General features: G+C 34.6%; 1 protein-coding gene across 1 annotated transcript in view; it reads right to left on the minus strand.

Annotated features, from left to right (window-relative positions):
- The window catches only part of LOC149782268 (uncharacterized), a 275,026-nt gene that overhangs the window by 205,107 nt on the left and 49,149 nt on the right, over window positions 1-20,770 (minus strand). The window contains exons 14-15 of the mRNA XM_089935109.1: window positions 17,612-17,812; window positions 1,199-1,415 (exon numbers count right to left, since the gene is read on the minus strand). Of these exons, the coding sequence (XP_089791235.1) occupies window positions 1,199-1,415; window positions 17,612-17,812 (418 nt within the window). The remainder of the gene's footprint in view (window positions 1-1,198; window positions 1,416-17,611; window positions 17,813-20,770) is intronic.

Consider the following 20,770-nt stretch of genomic DNA (forward strand, 5'->3'; position numbering starts at 1 on the left):
ATTATTGACATTATTTTTGGGCCAGACAGGCCATTTGCTTTATCTAACACAGTTGACGGCAAAATTATGTACTGCATAAAATACGTTGTTTTGGGCCTAAAATAATCAATTGATTATATACACTAATCTGTATCAGATTCAGTTGTATCACTAAACAGACTCATAAATATAAACATTTAGTTGTAACAGTAAATAACAGATACATAACAGATTGATAAATATATATATAGGTTTATTTGTATCACTATTTGTATAACTAAATAACAAATTTAGCTGTATCACTAAATCAAAGATTAATAATATATATAGAAATTCAGTTTTATCAGTTACTGTAGTGAATTGAAACAATAAAGTATGACAGAATCACACCAGTTCCTGTGTGAATTGAAACAATAAAGTGTGACAGAATCACAACAGTTCCTGTAGTGAACTGAAACAATAAAGTGTGACAGAATCACAACAGTTCCTGCATAATGGCAAACAATTATTGACAAGATTTTTCCAGAATAATACATCTCAGCTGTGCTACTGAGATGTAATCCAGACACCCAGCATATAAAGGAGGTCAATGTAACCTCCTTTTGCCTGTGATAAGCAGTACATATTACCATGAATACATCCATTATGTTTCATGACTGTACATGCAACAGTCTCAGAGAAAATGACTCAAGTGCAAACATCACCTTTTATGCCTACACCATGAACAACAAGAGTCACATAAAAAATGTGATATCTATGTTTTGCAAAATCTTTGCTGGCAAGACAAAAATGGGACCAAGTAAGTATATGGCAAGTGTATCAACCACAGTCTGATTCCCTTACCTCAACTGGTCTCCATCTCGTAATAACCATAGTCTGATTCTCATTCCTCCATCGTTCTGTCTCATAATAATCAGTATGATTCCCTTACCTCCACTGGTCTCTCTCATAATAAACACAGTCTGATTCCTTTACTTCCACTAATCTGTCTCATAATAAACACAATTAATAAACACACTTTGATTCCCTTACCTCCACTGATCTGTCTCAAACTGGTCTGTCTCATAACAAACACAGTCTGATTCCCTTACCTCCACTGATCTGTCCCATAATAAACAGTCTGATTCCCTTACCCCCACTGATCTGTCTCATAATAAACACAGTCTGACTCCTTTACCTCCACTGATCTATCCCATAATAAACAGACTGATTCCCTTACCTCCACTGATTTGTCTCATAATCAGGATCTCTACCACCACTTCTTGAAACACTGCACCTTCCTGCCACACCAGCATGGGACGTCTTATCTTTGATAAAATGTTGATTATGCGGTGCATTGCTAACAGTGGAACTGCATGAGACAAGGTGAATGTACAAGTTACCATGACTGTGTCATTCCCACTGCTTGCTGGATCAGTTGATGGGAAAAAATGTTCCTAAAAAGAAGCATTATCAACAAATTTAAACACATCCTTAAACATGTCAGATAGGATAATCCTTCATTATAAGGTACCTGATTAAGGTACTCTCTTTATAAGGTGAGTATGGTCATGGATCTCTCTTCATTATTTAATAGTAGTTTTATGTTTAAAACACCTCAGTATAATGCACTCTCAGATATAAGGCAGTTCACTTTATGCAGTATTGTATTCAGGCTCTATTGAGCAAATTTATAGTGAGGGAGTACAGTATTCAGGCTCCCATGAGCAGATTTAAAGTGAGAAAGTACTGTATTCAGGTCCCCCATGAGCACCATTTTAGTGAGGAAGTATTGTGTGCAGGCCCCCTATGAGCAGAATTATAGTGAGGGACTAGAGTATTCTGGTTCCCACTTGCAGATTTATAGTGGGGGAGTATTGTTTTCAGGACCCTCTATGAGTGGGAATATAGTGAGGGAGTACTGTATTCAGGCCCCTATTAGCAGAGTCATGAGGAACCAGAGTCATAATGCAGGATTACAGTATTCAGGCTCCCATTAACAGCATTATAGGGAGGGAGTACACTATTCAGGCTCTCATTAGCAGAGTTACGGAAAGGGAGTATTGTATTCAGACTCAACATAGGAAGATGAATGAGTGAATGAGTACTGTATTCATGCCCCCAGAGCATAATTATAAGGAGAGGTACTGTATTCAGGCTTCCATTACCAGAGTTAAAAAGGAGTACCATTTACAGGCTTCAATGAACAGCATTATAATGTGGGAGTTCAGTATTCAGGCTCCCATGACCAGAGGTATAGTGAGGGAGTACTGTTTAAAAAAAAGAGCAGCCTGACTGTTCATGCAAGTAGGTATTTCAAAAGACATGCAATAATACCTTATTATTCCTAATTTACCTTGTGAATCTTGCTTCTATGAATAAGCCATTTCTTTCCAAGGAACCTGGAAGATTTCTCACATATTTTCAGCTAAAGTATGTCAACCTGAAGAACTTAATATATTGCTCCACAAACCTTATGATGTTTCAATGAAGAAACATGAAACAAAAAATGTCACTAGTAAAATATGTTTATTTCATAATATTTTATCCCATTATGTTAGGAGAACATAACACTACTTTGCAAATCAGCCCTTCCAAGCTAAACCAAACATTAACCATGTTTTAACAAGAAAAGTAAAACAAGAAACTAGCCATGACTCACAGGTAGAGCTTCAATAATTAGTACATTTATTTAGCTAGATGAAGATAAGTGCATCTGGAAACTATATTTCAAATCCCAAAAGAATGGAATAAAATCATGTTGAAATAAAAGAACATACACATTTTTACAATGAGGTTAATCTAGGGTGTGGATGAATCCTGGGTGTACATGCACGTTGATGCCAATACAATTGCTTCAAGCAAGGTGGGTGTAATAGATAGTCATCTTTCCAAAACAAAGTAAAATGTGTTGTTTCCCCTTAGAAAGAGGGACAGGTACCCAATCCTCCAAATTATCAGCTGATGATTGAATGGAAGTGCATGTTCATCTGGTGATGTAAATACAGGACAGGTCTGATAATATTATGATCAAGTAAATATTGCTAAAGAAACATTTTACTCCAAAGATTGTTTTCTTCTTCATATACGGTACTGAATCATAACACACCAGGAGAAAAGATTAAGAGGTGGAGGTAGTTACATACCATTATCTGAAGCTGGCCCTGGATCTAGTCTCCTAGTGTGTCAGAAGTAGCACAAGAGTCCCATGTGTGGTACAGGATAGTTTTAGAACATGTCTATGAGTGGGATCTACAGGATAGTGCTAGAAAGTGTCGATGAATGGAATCTGCATGACAGTGTTAGAACATGTCAATGAATGGGATCTGCATGACAGTGTTAGAACATGTCAATGAATGGGATCTGCATGACAGTGTTAGAACATCTCAATGAATGGGATCTGCATGACAGTGTTAGAACATGTCAATGAATGGGATCTGCAGGATAGTGTTTGAACATGTCACTGAATGAGATCTGCATGTTAGTGTTACAATGTGTTGATGAATGGGATATGCAGGATAGTGTTTGAACATGTCAGTGAAGGAGGTCTGCATGATAGTGTTAGAACATCTAAATAAATGGAACCTGCAAGATATTGCTAGAGTGTGTAAATGAATGAGATCTGCAGAACATTGTTAGAACATGTCAGTGTTGAGTTCTGCATGATAGTGTTAGAACATGTCAATGAATGGGATCTGCTGGTCCAGAGTATACTGCAAGGCAAAGAAACTTCCAGGCATAAATTCAATTTTTTGAGCAAATGCTACAAACTACAGAGATGATTTTAAAGGTTTCCACATTTTTATGGAAAATAGACTCATTTCAAGTGGGTTTAAAACTGGTACACATTGTTATTGTACATGACCCTTATTAATTTCAAGGAAGATTTGTAAATAGGAATGTGAAGGTATGCATCTAGGAGGTCCTACCCTCTGCATAGTGTTGAGACCAATCTTGACACCTCCATTCTTAACCTTAGAACTTGAATGCAGTGGTTGAGAATAATGCAAGAATGCATTGACCAATGACAGGACAGAGCTTGCCACTGGCCTTGGGAACTAAGAAAAGTCTAGACTAAAATAATAGCAAGTTTACGTTGTGAATTTCTTTCTCTTGCCCTTTTGAAGGAAGAATTCTTATTTCTTGCTGCAGAATGTCTTTAACAAATGGAGACCTTACAGCATGGGCAGGGCTGCTGAGTGTGATCTGGAGGTACTTAAGGACAAGTGGATAGGCCCGTGTCTCTCCAATTCTGTGGCAAAATCTGTACCCCACTGGAATGTCAGAAAAGGGCTACAGACACATGACATTTTTTCTGTAGGAAGGTAGACAAGGAGAAAATCAGGATCAAAATCAGTCCCCATCTCCACGTGTTGCTATTGGTGGCTCTTGGAACCTGAGCCCTCAGGAAAAGAACTTGGTGAATGGTTTCTTTTTAGCTTGGGATGGCTTAATTTGCAATGTAATGGATGCACTCATCATCAGGCTACACATTTGAAAAAGAGGCCACTCTCATTTGATTTCTGTTTCAGCAAACAGACAACATTGCTAAAACATGCCAAAATATTTGGTTGACATCTTTTTAGCTTGGAATGGCAAGATTTGCACAGTAGTGGATGTACTCTGAACACATAATCATCACACAACAAATGTAAAGAGGAGACCACTCTCATTTGATTTCCATCTTGGCAAACAGACAACACTGCTAAAACAAACTAACAAATATTTTAACTCTGGGTGGCTGGACTTGCAAAATCATGGATGTACTCCTAACCTATCATCACACAACAAATTTGAAGAGGAGGACACTCTCATTTGATTTCTGTCTGTGCAAGGAGACAACATTGATAAAACAAGCCAACAGATTAGGTGAACATCTTTTTAGCTTGGAAAATGGCTGGATTTTCAAGGTCTGAAGTAGAAACCAAGGCATGAAAAGATTTGGTGCCAATCCTTCTATCCAAGGGAGACCACTATCATCTCACTTCTTTCTCAACTAACATATGATCTGTTTTAAAAAATGTATCTGAAGAATAAATATATATGTAATACATAGATGCACCAACCCTCTACCTGAAAACTTGTCTAAATGAAATTATAACATAACTACAGCTTATTTATGAGTGTAGTCTGATTTTTACACATGTCAAAGTTTCATAATTTTTCGACCACAGAAGGTTCTTGAACAATCAGAACCATAAGGATTAACCTAAAGAAATATTTGGGACAGCCATTTCATGTCTAAGGATATTCAGGATAATATGTAATACAACATCTCTGAACGCCTGACTGATAAAAACAAAATACAAACACAAGTGTCATTAGAGGAGACTTACCTAAGAAAGTCAATATCAGAGAAATACATCTTGATTTGTTAATGAAATGGTTGGGCACAGAGCACAGTCTGTTTCTCCTTGAAAATGAAATGGTTGTGCCTTAGTCAACTGTGTATTAAAAGTTGGTATGTGTATGACTGCAGTATTAGTTTACACATCAAGCGGCATATCTCATGGCAGAGGAATCCATGCCAAAACAATTTTTGTCTTGCATTTTGGAATTAGAGTATTTTGATGAATTTACATACTGCAAGGAATTTACTAATAATTTGTTGTATACAACTAAAACATGTAGCACTCACAAAAATATTAAACAGCTTGAAATCTCAACTCAAATTTTGCACAATTAGCTCACATTTTGCAAGCATAAAATTGACATGCATGTCAGGATGATCATAAGCCTCACAGTGGCATAACATGAGACAGTGCCATAACATTAAATACAGTGGCATAACATTATACAATGTCTGGAAATATTTGCTGAGTACTGCAAAGTCTGTACAGTGATGTTATTAATAGATTCCAAAACTCATGTTCATTGTAAAATACAGTGATGCCAACAGTTATTGATGAGAAATAGGAATGCCAACTTTATAAAATCAAAATCCAAACTTAAAAAAAAAAATAATATTTCATATCTTTATCCAACAATTCATTTTAAGAACTAAATTTTACTGGTTCAAAGAGCTTTATGGATGAAATGTTTTCCTACAATCGTCTCCACCACCATGTGACATGCTGAGGTCCATCGAGAAAAGACTGTTAATGCATGATATTCATTCCATCTTGAAGCCTTGTATATTCCACTCCTTTAAATAGATTTCTTGAATTTTCTCAGGTGAATTAGGGAATCTAGCTGATGTGATTTCCGACTGGTTTATAATCAAATGATTTTGTGATACAAGCACTTAAGAACAGTTTCATAAAAGAATTAAAATCAGATATTACAAATGTTTCTGTGACCTACCAACAGTGGTGTTCAAGTTGCAGTACATTTATCTACAAATTTATCTGACACATAATCAGAGTCTGATAAAAGTGATCATACTGGCGTAATTTAGGGTAAGAATAATTCCACCAAAATCAGAATGGTTTGCATCTCAAGACATGAAATTAATGAAACATTCTGAGTAACAAAAACATGCTGTAAGCCACAAGCATGTTGTAAGATGAATTGTCTCAATTAATTTGTATGCCACAAACATGGTGGAATACAAATTGTCTCAGTTTACTTGTATGTGACAAGCATGGTGAAATATTGTTTCAATTCAATTGTAAGGTGTAATATGATTCATTTCAATTTGTTTATAAATGACAAACATGGTGTAATATGAATTGTCACAATTCATTTTTAAGCCACAAGCATGGTGTAATATGAATTGTCTCAATTCACGTCTAAATTCATTTTTAAGCCACAAGCATGGTGTAATATGAATTGTCTCAATTCATGTCTCAATTCATTTTTAAGCCACAAGCATGGTGTAATATGAATTGTCTCAATTCATGTCTAAATTCATTTTTAAGCCAAAGTGTGATGTAATGTGATTCTTCTCAATTCATTGGTTCAATATCTGATTAAAACATCATAGATTTCTCCATGAAAAACTCACCACAGGACATTGCGGCTGGATTGGAAGAAATTTGTATGGGATCAGTACATTCTGACTGGAATAGAGGCAGACACCCAGTTTATGCAGGATTGGGATAGCAATTTTAACCTGCAATGACAAACAATAATACTAGAATGCAGGCAGACACCCAGTTTATGCAGGACTGTAATGGAAATTTTAGTCTGAAATGATATAACTAAGACTAGGATACAGGCATACACAGTCTATGCAGGACAGCAATGACAATTTTTGGTCTAAAATGACAAAACTAAGGCCAGAATACAGGCATACACACAGTCTATGCATGATTATGATAATTTTAGTCTCAAATGACAAAACTAAAACTAGAATACAGGCATACACAGTCTATGCAGGAATGTGATGGCAATTTTAGTCTGAAATGACAACACTAAGACTAGAATATAGGCATATAGTTTATGTAGGAAAGCAATGGCAATTTTAGTCTGAAATGATAAAACTAAGGCTAAAATACAGGCATACACATAGACCATGCAGGACTGTGATGGCAATTTTAGTCTAAAATGACAAAACTAAGGCTAGAATACAGGCATACACACAGACTATGCATGACTGAGATGGCAATTTTAGTTTTAAATGACGAAACTAAGACTAGGATACAGGCATACACAGTCTACGCAGGAATGCGATGGCAATTTTAGCCTGAAATGACAAAACTAAGACTAGAATACAGGCATACACACAGTGACTGTGATGGCAATTTTAGCTGGAAATGACAAAACTAAGACTAGAATACAGGCATACACACAGTGTGATGGCAATTTTAGCTGGAAATGACAAAACTAAGACTTGAATACAGGCATACACACAATCTGTGAAGGAATGCAATGGCAATTTTAGTCCAAAATGACAAAACTAAGGCTAGAACACAGGTATACACACATTCTATGCAGGAATGCAATGTCAATTTTAGTCTGAAATGACAAAACTAAGACTAGAATACAGGTATACACACAGTCTATGCAGGAATGCAATGGCAATTTTAGTCTGGAATGACAAAACTAAGGCTAGAATACAAGCATACACAGTCCATGCATGAATGTGATGGCAATTTTAACTGGAAATGACAAAACTAAGACTAGAATACAGGCTAAATTACAGGCATACACACAGACTATGATGGCAATTTTAGCCTGAAATGACAAAACTAAGGCTAAAATACAGGCATACACACAGACCATGCAGGACTGTGATGGCAATTTTAGTCTAAAATAACAAAACTAAGACTAGAATACAGGCATACACACAATCTATGAAGGAATGCAATGGCAATTTTAGTCTGAAATGACAAAACTAAAGCTAGAATACAGGCATACACACAGTCTATGAAGGAATGCAATGGCAATTTTAGTCTGAAATGACAAAACTAAGGCTAGAATACAGGCATACACACAATCTATGAAGGAATGCAATGGCAATTTTAGTCTGAAATGACAAAACTAAGGCTAGAAAACAGGTATACACACAGTCTATGCAGGAATGCAATGGCAATTTGAGTCTTAAATGACAAAACAATGACTAAAATACAGGCATATACACAGTCTATGCAGGATTGGAATTGCAATTTCAGTCTGAAATGACAAACAAAACTTATTTACTTAAACAAACAGTATTTTTCCTTAATCAAGAAAAGATGAGAGAAAAAAGGCAAACCAAAACCAAAAGAAACAAAACCATGCAGGACAGGAAAGAGACTGGGGAGGGACTGTTCCTTAATAAAGTAGTTAAAGACTATTTTAAATGCATATGCAAAGTTAAACAAGCTGGAAGATAACAAAGAATAGTTACTTTCCACAAACATTTAACCTACATTCTTAAAACTCATTCTGAAAAGAATATAAGTATTCACAATAAGATAGGATGCTTATAGTTTGCACATGTAAAATCATGCAAAACTATGACTCACTTGATAACCTACTGCAAGATTAAACATGACTTGATACTCTATGACTCACTTGATATCATACTGCATGATTAAACATGACTTGATACTCTGTGACTCACTTGATATCATACTGCATGATTAAACATGACTTGATACTCTGTGACTCACTTGATATCATACTGCATGATTAAGCATGACTTTATACTCTATGACTCACTTGATATCATACTGCATGATTAAACATGACTTGATACTCTATGACTCACTTGATATCATACTGCATGATTAAACATGACTTGATACTCAATGCCTCAATTGATAACCTACTGCATGATTCAACATGATGTGAAACTCTATGACTCACTTGATATCATACTGCATGATTAAACATGACTTGATACTCTATGATTTACTTGATGTCATACTGCATGATTAAACATGACTTGATACTCTATGACTCACTTGATATCATACTGCATGATTAAACATGACTTGATACTCTATGACTCACTTGATATCATACTGCATGATTAAACATGACTTGATACTCTGTGACTCACTTGATATCATACTGCATGATTAAACATGACTTGATATTCTATGACTCACTTGATATCATACTGCATGATTAAACATGACTTGATACTCTATGACTCACTTGATATCATACTGCATGATTAAACATGACTTGATACTCTATGACTCACTTGATAACATACTGCATGATTAAACATGACTTGATACTCTGTGACTCACCTGATACCATACTGCATGATTAAACATGACTTGATACTCTATGACTCACCTGATATCATACTGCATGATTAAACATGACTTGATACTCTATGACTCACTTGATATCATACTGCATGATTAAACATGACTTGATACTCAATGCCTCAATTGATAACCTACTGCATGATTCAACATGATGTGAAACTCTATGACTCACTTGATATCATACTGCATGATTAAACATGACTTGATACTCTATGATTTACTTGATGTCATACTGCATGATTAAACATGACTTGATACTCTATGACTCACTTGATATCATGCTGCATGATTAAACATGACTTGATACTCTATGACTCACCTGATACCATACTGCATGATTAAACATGACTTGATACTCTATGACGACTTGATACTCTATGACTCACTTGATATCATAATGCATGATTAAACATGACTTGATACTCTATGACTCACTTGATATCATAATGCATGATTAAACATGACTTGATAATCTATGACTCACTTGATACTCTACTGCATGATTCAACGTGACTTGAAACTCTATGCCTCACATGATACCCTACTGCATATTCCAACATGACTTGTCAGAGACAACCAAGTTTACACAGATATCAAAGTGATCATTATCCCTGCTTTGCTTGTAGCTGTCATGAGATCCCATTCATTCACCTGTCCATGTGTACATACCCACATGTGTGTTGTCAGTTACAGATGCAGATTCAAAAGATGAAACAACACAAACAGTTATTATCCTCCCTCAAAAACAGCTATTAATCTACCTCACACAGCTATTATCCTACCTCACATGGCTATTATCCTATCACAAACAGCTATTAATCTACCTCACATGGTTATTATTCCTACCTCAAACAGCTATTATCCTGCCCCAAAAACAGCTATTAATCTACCTTACATGGTTATTATACTACCTCACACAGCTATTATCCTGCCCAAATGGCTATTATCCTATCTCAAACAGCTATCATCATACCTCATATTACATAAAAATCATGTCTGATTGAGGCATATCTACCTTGACTTGCTAATAATGTCTTCCTGTCCATGACATCACAAGCATCTATCACCTACATAAACTAACACATTTCTAAGTCTAACTAAATAACTCAATGTTTTGATGTTCTTTCTAAATATTTAAAAAAACATTATGAAAATTTCATACTAATTTTAATACATCAAATATACCAATGGGATGCCACTTTGTATTTACCCAAAACATTTTGGTCCAGGAATATGTGAAAACTAGTCCACCATGTGTATCAATGTGGGATAAGTAAGCCAATTTCTAACCCACATCAACAAATAATTTTATTAATCACCTGTGCCTCTCCGACATCTGCAGCTAAGACTTTGGATAGTTCTTCTTCCTGCCATACCAAAACATTGTCTTGAACACTGTAGGAACGTTTCTCATTTGTGCTACCACTTGAAGGAGTTGAAAAAAGCACATTCAGAATTTTACCAATCCAGCTTGTCATGAAAGTCACTGGAGCATCATCTACATCATGGAAAATAACAATCTTCCCCTGGAACAGAGTATTCAAAGAAAAATTATTATCTAGATAATGGATCAGAATTACAAATTAATTAAAATATCTTTTAATAAATTTAAAGAAGTTCTTTTTCCAAATTTTACTTGTTAAAATAAAAACTTCTTCCTTTAAGTACATGAATTTATATAAACACAGTAAATTATGCAATTTCTACATAAAAGCATGCAATTTTAATGAATTTTGTTTAGGACATCAGAGTTCACAAAAGTCTGGCAACATTTATTTGAAAATAAAAACAATGCATATTCACAAATAAAAAAACCCAACAAAACCATAACATTTGTTTTATGAAAGTAAAGGGCCCTATTCAGTACAACTAACATTCATTATAATTCTGTCCATGGGAATCACTGAGTTTACTGCTTATAGTTAGACTGTCTTATAACAAAGTACAAGACTCCCTCATTATAATGTGGTTTATGGACAATATGAATGATACTGCCTTATGGTAAAATGACCTTATAATGAAGTAAAAGATTCCCTTATAATAATGCTGCCCATGAGAGATATGGATGATACAGCCTTATAGTGAAAATTGCCTATAATGATGTACAGGATATAATGTTGTCCTTGGGAGTATGATGCCTTATAATGAAACAGCCTTATAATGAAGTGCATTATACACAGTTTAGTATTGCATAATAAAATGAGATCTGTGACTACACCCACTTTATAACAGGAAATATGTTTTAATGATGGGTATTATAGTGAGTGTACATTGTAACATTTATGATTTATGTAAATCCATATCTTAAAATTTATTTTGTGATAAAAAGCCCAAAAAAAACCAAAAAACATTTTTTCTGTATGTTTTCAGATTTAGAAATCATACATGTATCTTAATTTTTATTTAAATGTTGGAAACTAATAAGTACCTTGCCCATTTAAGTTCATTTTGGAATTTTTATGTCTAAAATCAAATTATTTAAAACAATTTTATTATTAAACTTTATATACCCACTTGTCATCATGTTTTTTTTATATCTTAAATCTAAAGCCTTTTTTCTATATAAAGTATGTCGCAGGTTTCTTTTCTTGATCCCTAATCGCCCATTAGAACTACTTTAAAACCACGCAGAACTCCCTAATTTGACAATTTTATGAAATGGCAAATAATGTTCCCAACTATTCCATTTGTCAAATTTTCCCTTCAAAAACTGATCATCTCAATCATCCCAGAAAACTCTCCATGTCTAGAAGGAATCTAGCACTTCAGCAAAATGTCATGTATAAAAATGAGAAGCCATGTCATTATTGAAGAATTGTTACATTAAAACACTGTTCATGGAAGTCATAAAAGTTCACCATACACCCCTCCCTCCATAACTCGTGCACTACGGAGTCCACAAATATAGACCACACTATAAGCGAGGCGTGAGTTACCAAGAGACCTCCAAAAATTGAGAAAAAAAATCGCTTTGACATTGAGAACACCACTGTAGGTGGCATTAGGGAACTGGGCTGTTTATTGACTGAATCCTCATTTTACAATCACGTCCATAATAATTTTAAATAATGCGCTTTTTCTAATGAAGTTGTTTGTTATTCTATTTAAATAACATTTATTTTCAAAATGTTCAACATGAAAGATAGTTCCAACTGGTTTCAACAACCATCACATGCATGCGAAAAATTCTGTGTATTATGTCAATGCTTTTTGTTTTCTTGATGAGTTTGGTTCCCGTAGTGGTGTTTAATATTATCCTGCCAAATCAGGAGTCTGCAAGGGCAGGGAACTAGGCTAACTATTGATACACCACCAAACAAGATTCCTTTTTTTCGAAAACACACATTTATTTCGTGAGACAATCATCTACATTGAAACTCAATTTTTGTATTGCTCAGTTAGTACAATATTGATGTCATGAAATAATTAATTGGAATTCATAATTAAACTTCTTATCATCCTTGAGTATATCTTTATTTTACAAAGTATTCGTTTCACTTGGCTGCGAAAGAGTCGGTTAATTTAAAGTAGTTTATGTTACATGCACAATAACATTTATAAGTGTTTGATTGATCAAAAGAAGTGAGTTCACCTGACATATGGCTGGGGCAGCTAGATTTTAAGTTTGTAGGATTTTTGTTCTTTTTAACTTTTCTTTTATTCCACCTCCTTTATTTGATTCAAAAGACATACTTAACATGGTAATACAAAGGATGCCAGCTTTTAATTCAGTGCAACAATACAACAAATACTTCTGTAAGTCAGTTATCAAAACACGGTCGGCACTTAATTAGGTTCTCAGAGAAACGTTTGCGGACATAGCTGTTATGGTAGACTGACGCTTTCTATGTTTAATTACAAGAGGACACATTGCATTTCTGATGATTACAATTAAAAGGAACTAAAACATAGAACTATAACACAGATTTCAATTGATAAAAATTGATTTAATTTGTATTTATTTATTAAAGTACTGCGTTCACTTGGAATGAGTGACATTTTCATTGATCAAAATTTCCTTACATATCGTTAATTGCGGTGTACTAAGAATGTCGTCTGGAAAGAAAATGTAAAAAATTGTATGACCTATTTCTAAATTTGATATTTCATAGTGTTGATTAAAATTTCCAGGTCCTATCTACCGTTTTTGATGATAAAACAAGCGATACATCAAAGTTTCCGTTACCAATTTTGATCGCGATTTTCATCAAACAGGGATCAATTTTTGAGGTATTTTCTGGTTTAAAAAATGGGATACATGCCAGACCCCTCATTATAAGCAGTTCGCTAGTTATCAGGGCGCGAGTTATCGAGGGAGTGGTGTATTATGGACACAGAAACCTGATAAGCACAAATACATTTGTATATGATCTATCTAAAAGTAAACTTTAAAAATAGAGAAAAGGATATGCTTTGTGAATCATTTTCTGAGAAAACTTCCCGTATAGGTGACACTATCAAGATCCCATCCAATGAAATCTCACCATTTACACTTAGGATTCCCTATCTAATTATGCAATAACAGCAAAAAAAATGAATACGGTTTGAGATTCAAGTCAATTTATTATTTACAATTTACCCATACAAAGACTTCTGAAAAAATTATGCATGAAATTTGAGTAATTATTGTCACATTGTAAACATGAATCCTGTTGCCAACAATGTGTTTATTAGTATACACAATCCCCTTTAATACAACAACACTACTTGTAAACATGAATCCCCTTTCCAACAATGTCTTTACTTGTAAACATGAATCCCCTTTCCAACAATGTCTTTACTTAAAAACATGAATCTCCTTCCAACAATGTGCTTAGTTGTAAACATTAATCCCCTTTCGAGCAATGCATTTTTTTGTAAATGTGAATCCCGTTTCCAGCAATGTGTTTATTTGTAAAACTGATTCCTTTCACCAAAAATGTGTTTATTTGTAAACATGAATCCCCTTGATAAGAATGTGTTTATTTGTAAACCTGAATAACTTTTCCACCAATGTGATTTCTTGTAAATATGAATCCTCTTTCCACCGTGTTTTCTTGTAAACATGAATCCCCTTGATAACAATGTTTTCTTGTAAACATGAATCCCCTTTCCACAAATGTGATTTCTTGTAAACATGAATCCCCTTGATAACAATGTGTTTATTTGTAAATATGAAGTCAAGCATCATGTAAATATACTGTAGTGAAGCCCACCCTTAAAGTACAAATATCATTTGACACTCAGACTCTTAACAAATGCCCTTCTCTGAAGAAAGTGGCCTTACCCCCACCCATGGTTCCCATGCTTTTCTAAATATAAATTTCCAGGTCTTTTCCAGGTTTTTTCCCGGATGAAATGAATTTTTTCAAGGTTAACATTTAACTGTTACTGAATGGAATTAAAGAACATTTTGGATTATAAAACATGCATTTTCCAAATATGAAGATGTTTCACTTCAAGACTCTCCAAAACATGTCGGAAAAGATGATCACGTTCAAAACCACAAAATGAGTCACACAAAACAAATCTGACTATATTCCTATAAATTGGCATGTAAAGCCATTTCAATGTACAGAATACAAATCCTAACTTTACTTTGCTTACCTGCATTATGTTGCTACATGAAAACAACATAATGAGCATAAATTATTTTGCTTCCTTTCAAACCTTTAATTCTAAAGAATTCTATATGTGAATGTTATATATATTATGCATTGTATTTAAGATCTGAAACCAATGCTTCAAGCTACATGTAACTGTGTAATAATTTTGCAACAAAGTTCAGCTCAGAGATTCAAAATTTTCTAATCTGTGTTTCCTCCGAATATTCGAACCCCATTTTTCACATTTCGACATTTAGGATGGAGTGTGGGTTCAGAGCAATTACATATAAAATATTTTGGATCTGCCACAACCATAAGATAGCTTACCAGCAGGCCTAGCAAATTTAAGCTATGTTATATCAACTTAAACCTGCATGAAATCGATAGGACGAGCCCTATACATGACAGGGACGTCCGTCCACAGAGGCTGCAAGGGAATGTCTGGGTTGTGGTGGGTGATGCCGATGGTTCCCAGTTTTTTCTTCACCATCATTTTTCCTCCAAGATGGCCCATCTGTTTTGTTCAAAAGGGCCAGTGGCCTGGTGAACTGTATGTCGCCAGCTTTCACGGTCAGCAGCTTGTGATGCCCATTGGCGGTGATCGATGCCACAGGTGATGAGGGTCTTTTTAAAGGTGTCTTTATATCTCTTTCGAGGTGCCCCTTTATCAGTGACCAGCTGACAGCTCACCATACAGTGTGATCTTTGGCAGGCAATGATCCTCCAACCTGGACGCGTGCCCTGCCCAGCGAAGCTGTATCTTCATGAGCATGGCCTCAACACTGGTGATCCCTGCTTGTTTGAGGACTTAAGTGTTGGGGATGAATTCACTCCAATGGATGTTGATGATGGTGTGGAAGCAGCACTGATGGAAGCGTTCAAGGAGGAGGAGGTGGTGGCTGTAGGTGACCCAGGATTTGGCGCCATACAGGAGCTCTGTAGAAGCTGATCTTTGTATCTCTCTTGAGACTGGCGTTGTGCCAGATTCATTTATAGAGTCTGCCGAAGGCGCTGTTTGCATTGGCCAGTCTAACATGTTAATTGGTGAGTGTACACATGATTAGTTTATCCTCCCATCATGTGCCTATGCCCGGTACTCACCATTTGTGTTAATAGTCACATGACTTCACTACTCTCACACAATGACATCAAAAGTCCAACAGTCACATGATATCAACAACAAACTCCTTTTTAATGTCATTGTACAAAATTTCAATTATATTAAATGAAAGTCTGGTACCTTTTGTAAAAACCAAAAAGAACATATAATTCTCAACATATTTATTTCAAGAACTACAAGAAACTTGGCCAGTCTGAGTCATCAAGCAGAGTAGTCTGGTTCCCTGCTTCATATGCTCCCTGCATGAGATAGCACATGTCAACATGGTAATCACGTGATACAAAAAAACTCCGGTAGTTGGTCTCAGAAAAAATATAGAGAACTTTGTGCTCTTTCGTTTTTGTATTTTTATTACAACCAGTATGACTTTCATGTAATATTTTTTCTATAATATTTGAAAATGACAGTTGAGATTCTGTGTGTTCGTTCGACTAGCAATCAAAATCACTAGTACCAGCTCAAATTTCATCAATGCATAGTTTTATCATCTTTCAGCAGATTAAAGACATAAAGCTTTTAACACTCGCAATTTCTGAGAGAAAAAAAATTTTCATATCGATTTCATGCACGTATAACTCGACTTAACAATGTTTAAGTTTGCTAACCCATCCATAAAGCAGCTATGCTTTAACACCACCATGTTGACTTCTTGTGATTATAGGCTGGTTTTCATACCGTCTATATAAAAATAAAAAAAGATACAGATATCAAACTGTCTATAAAACAAAAAGTCTACCAGACGCATCTAATCCACTGAGCATTTGGATTGTCTCAACAAATATATTTATGGCAAGCTGATCCATAGTGAAACCTCCTAATATTCTGGTTAGAACTTGATAAATTTAACTCATGATCAGTTCAGTTACGGCTCAACTGCATAATAATTTCAGGCGTCAAGCTGTGGAGGAAAATTCTAAGGTTTTTCCTGACTTTCATCAATATTAGCAAACTTCAAGAACTTTTCATGGTCAGGAAAAAATTGTCATTTCTCCTGACTTTTTTTCTGATTTCCCAGTAGCGTGGGAACCCTGCCCACCCCATAAGAAATGTCTCGCTAATATACTGCTTTGTATTAAAGGTCAGTAACTAAAGGTTTAACATTTTTAACTCCTGGACGTGTCCTGAATATTTATGGGCACATGTCCTTTATTAATTCATAATACAGATGTGGGACTATACAGTTTGGAAGGACTACAAAACACTGACTCTGATCTGCTAGTGCATTATGCAAAGGCATATCAGGGTCCATGTTGTTTGTAGTTGGATTCAGCTTATGTGCAAGTATACATGGAACTCACCACCATGGTCTGTAGCAACTGAAGTTTGCACTGAGATGTCTTGGAGTTCTCCAGAGAGCTGGCTCCATCAAAGTACATCTTCTCCACTGTGTTGCTCTGAAGATATGCAAAGATGGGACTGGCAATTTCCTGGTACTCTGGATAGGAGTCAAAGACATTCTTTGTCCCCTTCAGTAAAGCTTCTATCAACAAACTTTTGTCCTGATTGAAAAAAGGAAGATAAATTAATTTGCTTTTAAAACATTTTCTTGAAACAATTAACATTTCATATTTATGTTAAAATAACCATATAAAGTTCATGTCACTGCACACTGTCAGAACCAACACCTTGAAAGTTTTATAAAGCACATATGGTTATGAGTATTTAGATTATATAAAGTATATATGGTCATGGGTATCTGGATCATATAAAGTATATGTGGACATGGGTATCTGGATTATATAAAGTATATGTGGTCATGGGCATCTGGATTATATAATGTATATATGGTCATGGGTATTTGGATTATATAAAGTATATATGGTTATGAGTATTTAGATTATAGAAAGTATATATGGTCATGGGTATCTGGATTATATAAAGTATATACAGTCATGGGTATTTGGATTATACAAAGTATATGTGGACATGGGTATCTGGATTATATAAAGTATATATGGACATGGGTATCTGGATTATATAAAGTATATGTGGACATGGCTATCTGGATTATATAAAGTATATGTGGTCATGGGTATCTGGATTATATAAAGTATATGTGGACATAGGTATCTGGATTATATAAAGTATATGTGGACATGGGTATCTGGATCATATAAAGTATATGTGGACATGGGTATCTGGACTATATAAAGTATATGTGGTCATGGGTATCTGGATTACATAATGTATATGTGGTCATGGGTATCTGGATTATATAATGTATATGTGGACATGGGTATCTGGACTATATAAAGTATATGTGGACATGGGTATCTGGATCATATAAAGTATATGTGGACATGGTATATATGGTCATGGACATTTGGATTGTATAAAGTATATATGGTTATGAGTATTTAGATTATAGAAAGTATATATTGTTGTGGGTATCTGGATTATATAAAGTATATACAGTCATGGGTATTTGGATTATACAAAGTATATGTGGTCATGGGTATTTGGATCAAATAAAGTGTAATGGGTATTTAGATCATATAAAGTATACATTGTCATGGGTATTTAGATTATATAAAGTATTTATTATATATTCATTTTTTTCTCTGTTAACTTTACATTGTCAGAATCATTCAGAATCATTCAGTATTTTATGATATTGCACTCATGCACAACTTCATACTGAACTCACGTGTGCCCAATAGTGTATTAGGAACCACTTTTGATTGTAAACAAATCATGTACACTCTCATTTTAGATGCCTTATGTTTTGGTTGATTAAATTTTTTTCTAAATGAACTAAACAAGATGTTTCATGGACTGCCACATACCAGCTGCTTTGGTACATTTTGTGTTAACATTTTGATACAATGTTTCGGATTTAGAATAGCTATAGATACAAGAGAGGGTCCTTATAAATAACCTGCAAGAGACAAGGCATAAACTGTCTCCTTTAGCTGGTAATGAGAATGGCAAAAAATATACTAACAGTTTTACATCCTCAATTTCCTCAAAATGTACTTTCTTAGTTCTGCAAGTCCAAATTATATGAGCAATGTCATGGGTTCTCAGCTTGATTACACATTTCGAAATTGTACTGTAATTTCAACTTTATTCCAAGTGCAATTACATCCTCCTTACTGTACTTAAAATGAAATAAAGATTAAATTCCAGTGTCTTTTTGATCATTGCAATTGAAAGACTTCATATTTTTCCCACATAATGATTTAAAACATTCAATAACAGAACAGAAACACATTTGCAGATGTCAACACGCTTCTCCCTCACTGCTTCAATCCAATGTATTTCATTTAGAATTGGCATAGATAAACCCTGTCCAAAATCACAGAATTCATAGAATTGACAAAAATACCAAAATCTATTCATTCCAGATCAAATGGATACGTTGTTGCAATGTGCATTCATTAAAAATATGACTCTGAATTTCAATTTTAAGTAAACCAAAACGCTATTTTCTTTTAGAAGTTATGTCTAGCATGCAACTAAGTTCAAATTTATCTGGGCAGAGTTATGTGCGCATTAATAATGTTATTGCTGTGTATTTATGAATCTGCGCTTGTGTATTTATTTTAGAATACGGCATACATTCAGTTACTTTGTTTCTTGAAGTGTATTTTGTTTATATAATTAAGCCTTAGGTAGGATAAGAAAATGAGCATATAATGAAAAGGTTACTGCATTTATATGGGAAAATATGAACTCGTTTTGTCAGATGGATATACTGCGCTCCCAAGGTCATGCAGTATTTTCATCCAAAACACTTGTTCATATTTTCCCATACAAATGCAGTAACCTATAATTACTTCCATGGATATCTGAATTATGTTATGGGTATTTGACTGATATAAGTATATACTGTTATGGATACTTGGATTATTGCAGTAAGTTTTATATACTTTGACTGATATAAGTGTATACTGTTATGGATACTTGGATTATTGTAGTAAGTTTTATATACTTTGACTGACATAAGTGTATACTGTTATGGATACTTGGATTATTGCAGTAAGTTTTATATACTTTTGACATTCCAAGTCTGAGTTCCTTACTGAGTCACAATGAGACTGATCAATACTGACAGTCTTAAAATATTTGTTGATATTGTTACCTTCAATGATTGAAAGCAAAACATTTGAGATGTTTTTTATGGTGCAATAAAACATGTAATCTGTATCAGCTATGCTTTATCATTTGCTATATAAATATTAGGCCAGAATTTCCCCCAAAAAAACACAAAACTGCAATAGTTTACTTTCCCCATGTATTATTTCATACTACTTCTCAAATCTCCCCCCACCCCACCCAACCACCAAGGTGTAGCAACCACAACCCAAGTTTCATAACCCAAATACAGTTACAAATAATATTGGTTTTTCTACTGTGATAGCATTAAAGAAATTGGTCCGAATACATCTGCAATATGGTAAAACCTGGTACCAAGGGTAAAGGTTATAAAAAACCTAAATAATTAAAAGTACCGC

This window comes from Sinohyriopsis cumingii, chromosome 15 (genome assembly GCF_028554795.1).
Source record: "Sinohyriopsis cumingii isolate HCF-2022 chromosome 15, ASM2855479v2, whole genome shotgun sequence".
Taxonomy (NCBI): Eukaryota; Metazoa; Mollusca; class Bivalvia; order Unionida; family Unionidae; genus Sinohyriopsis; species Sinohyriopsis cumingii.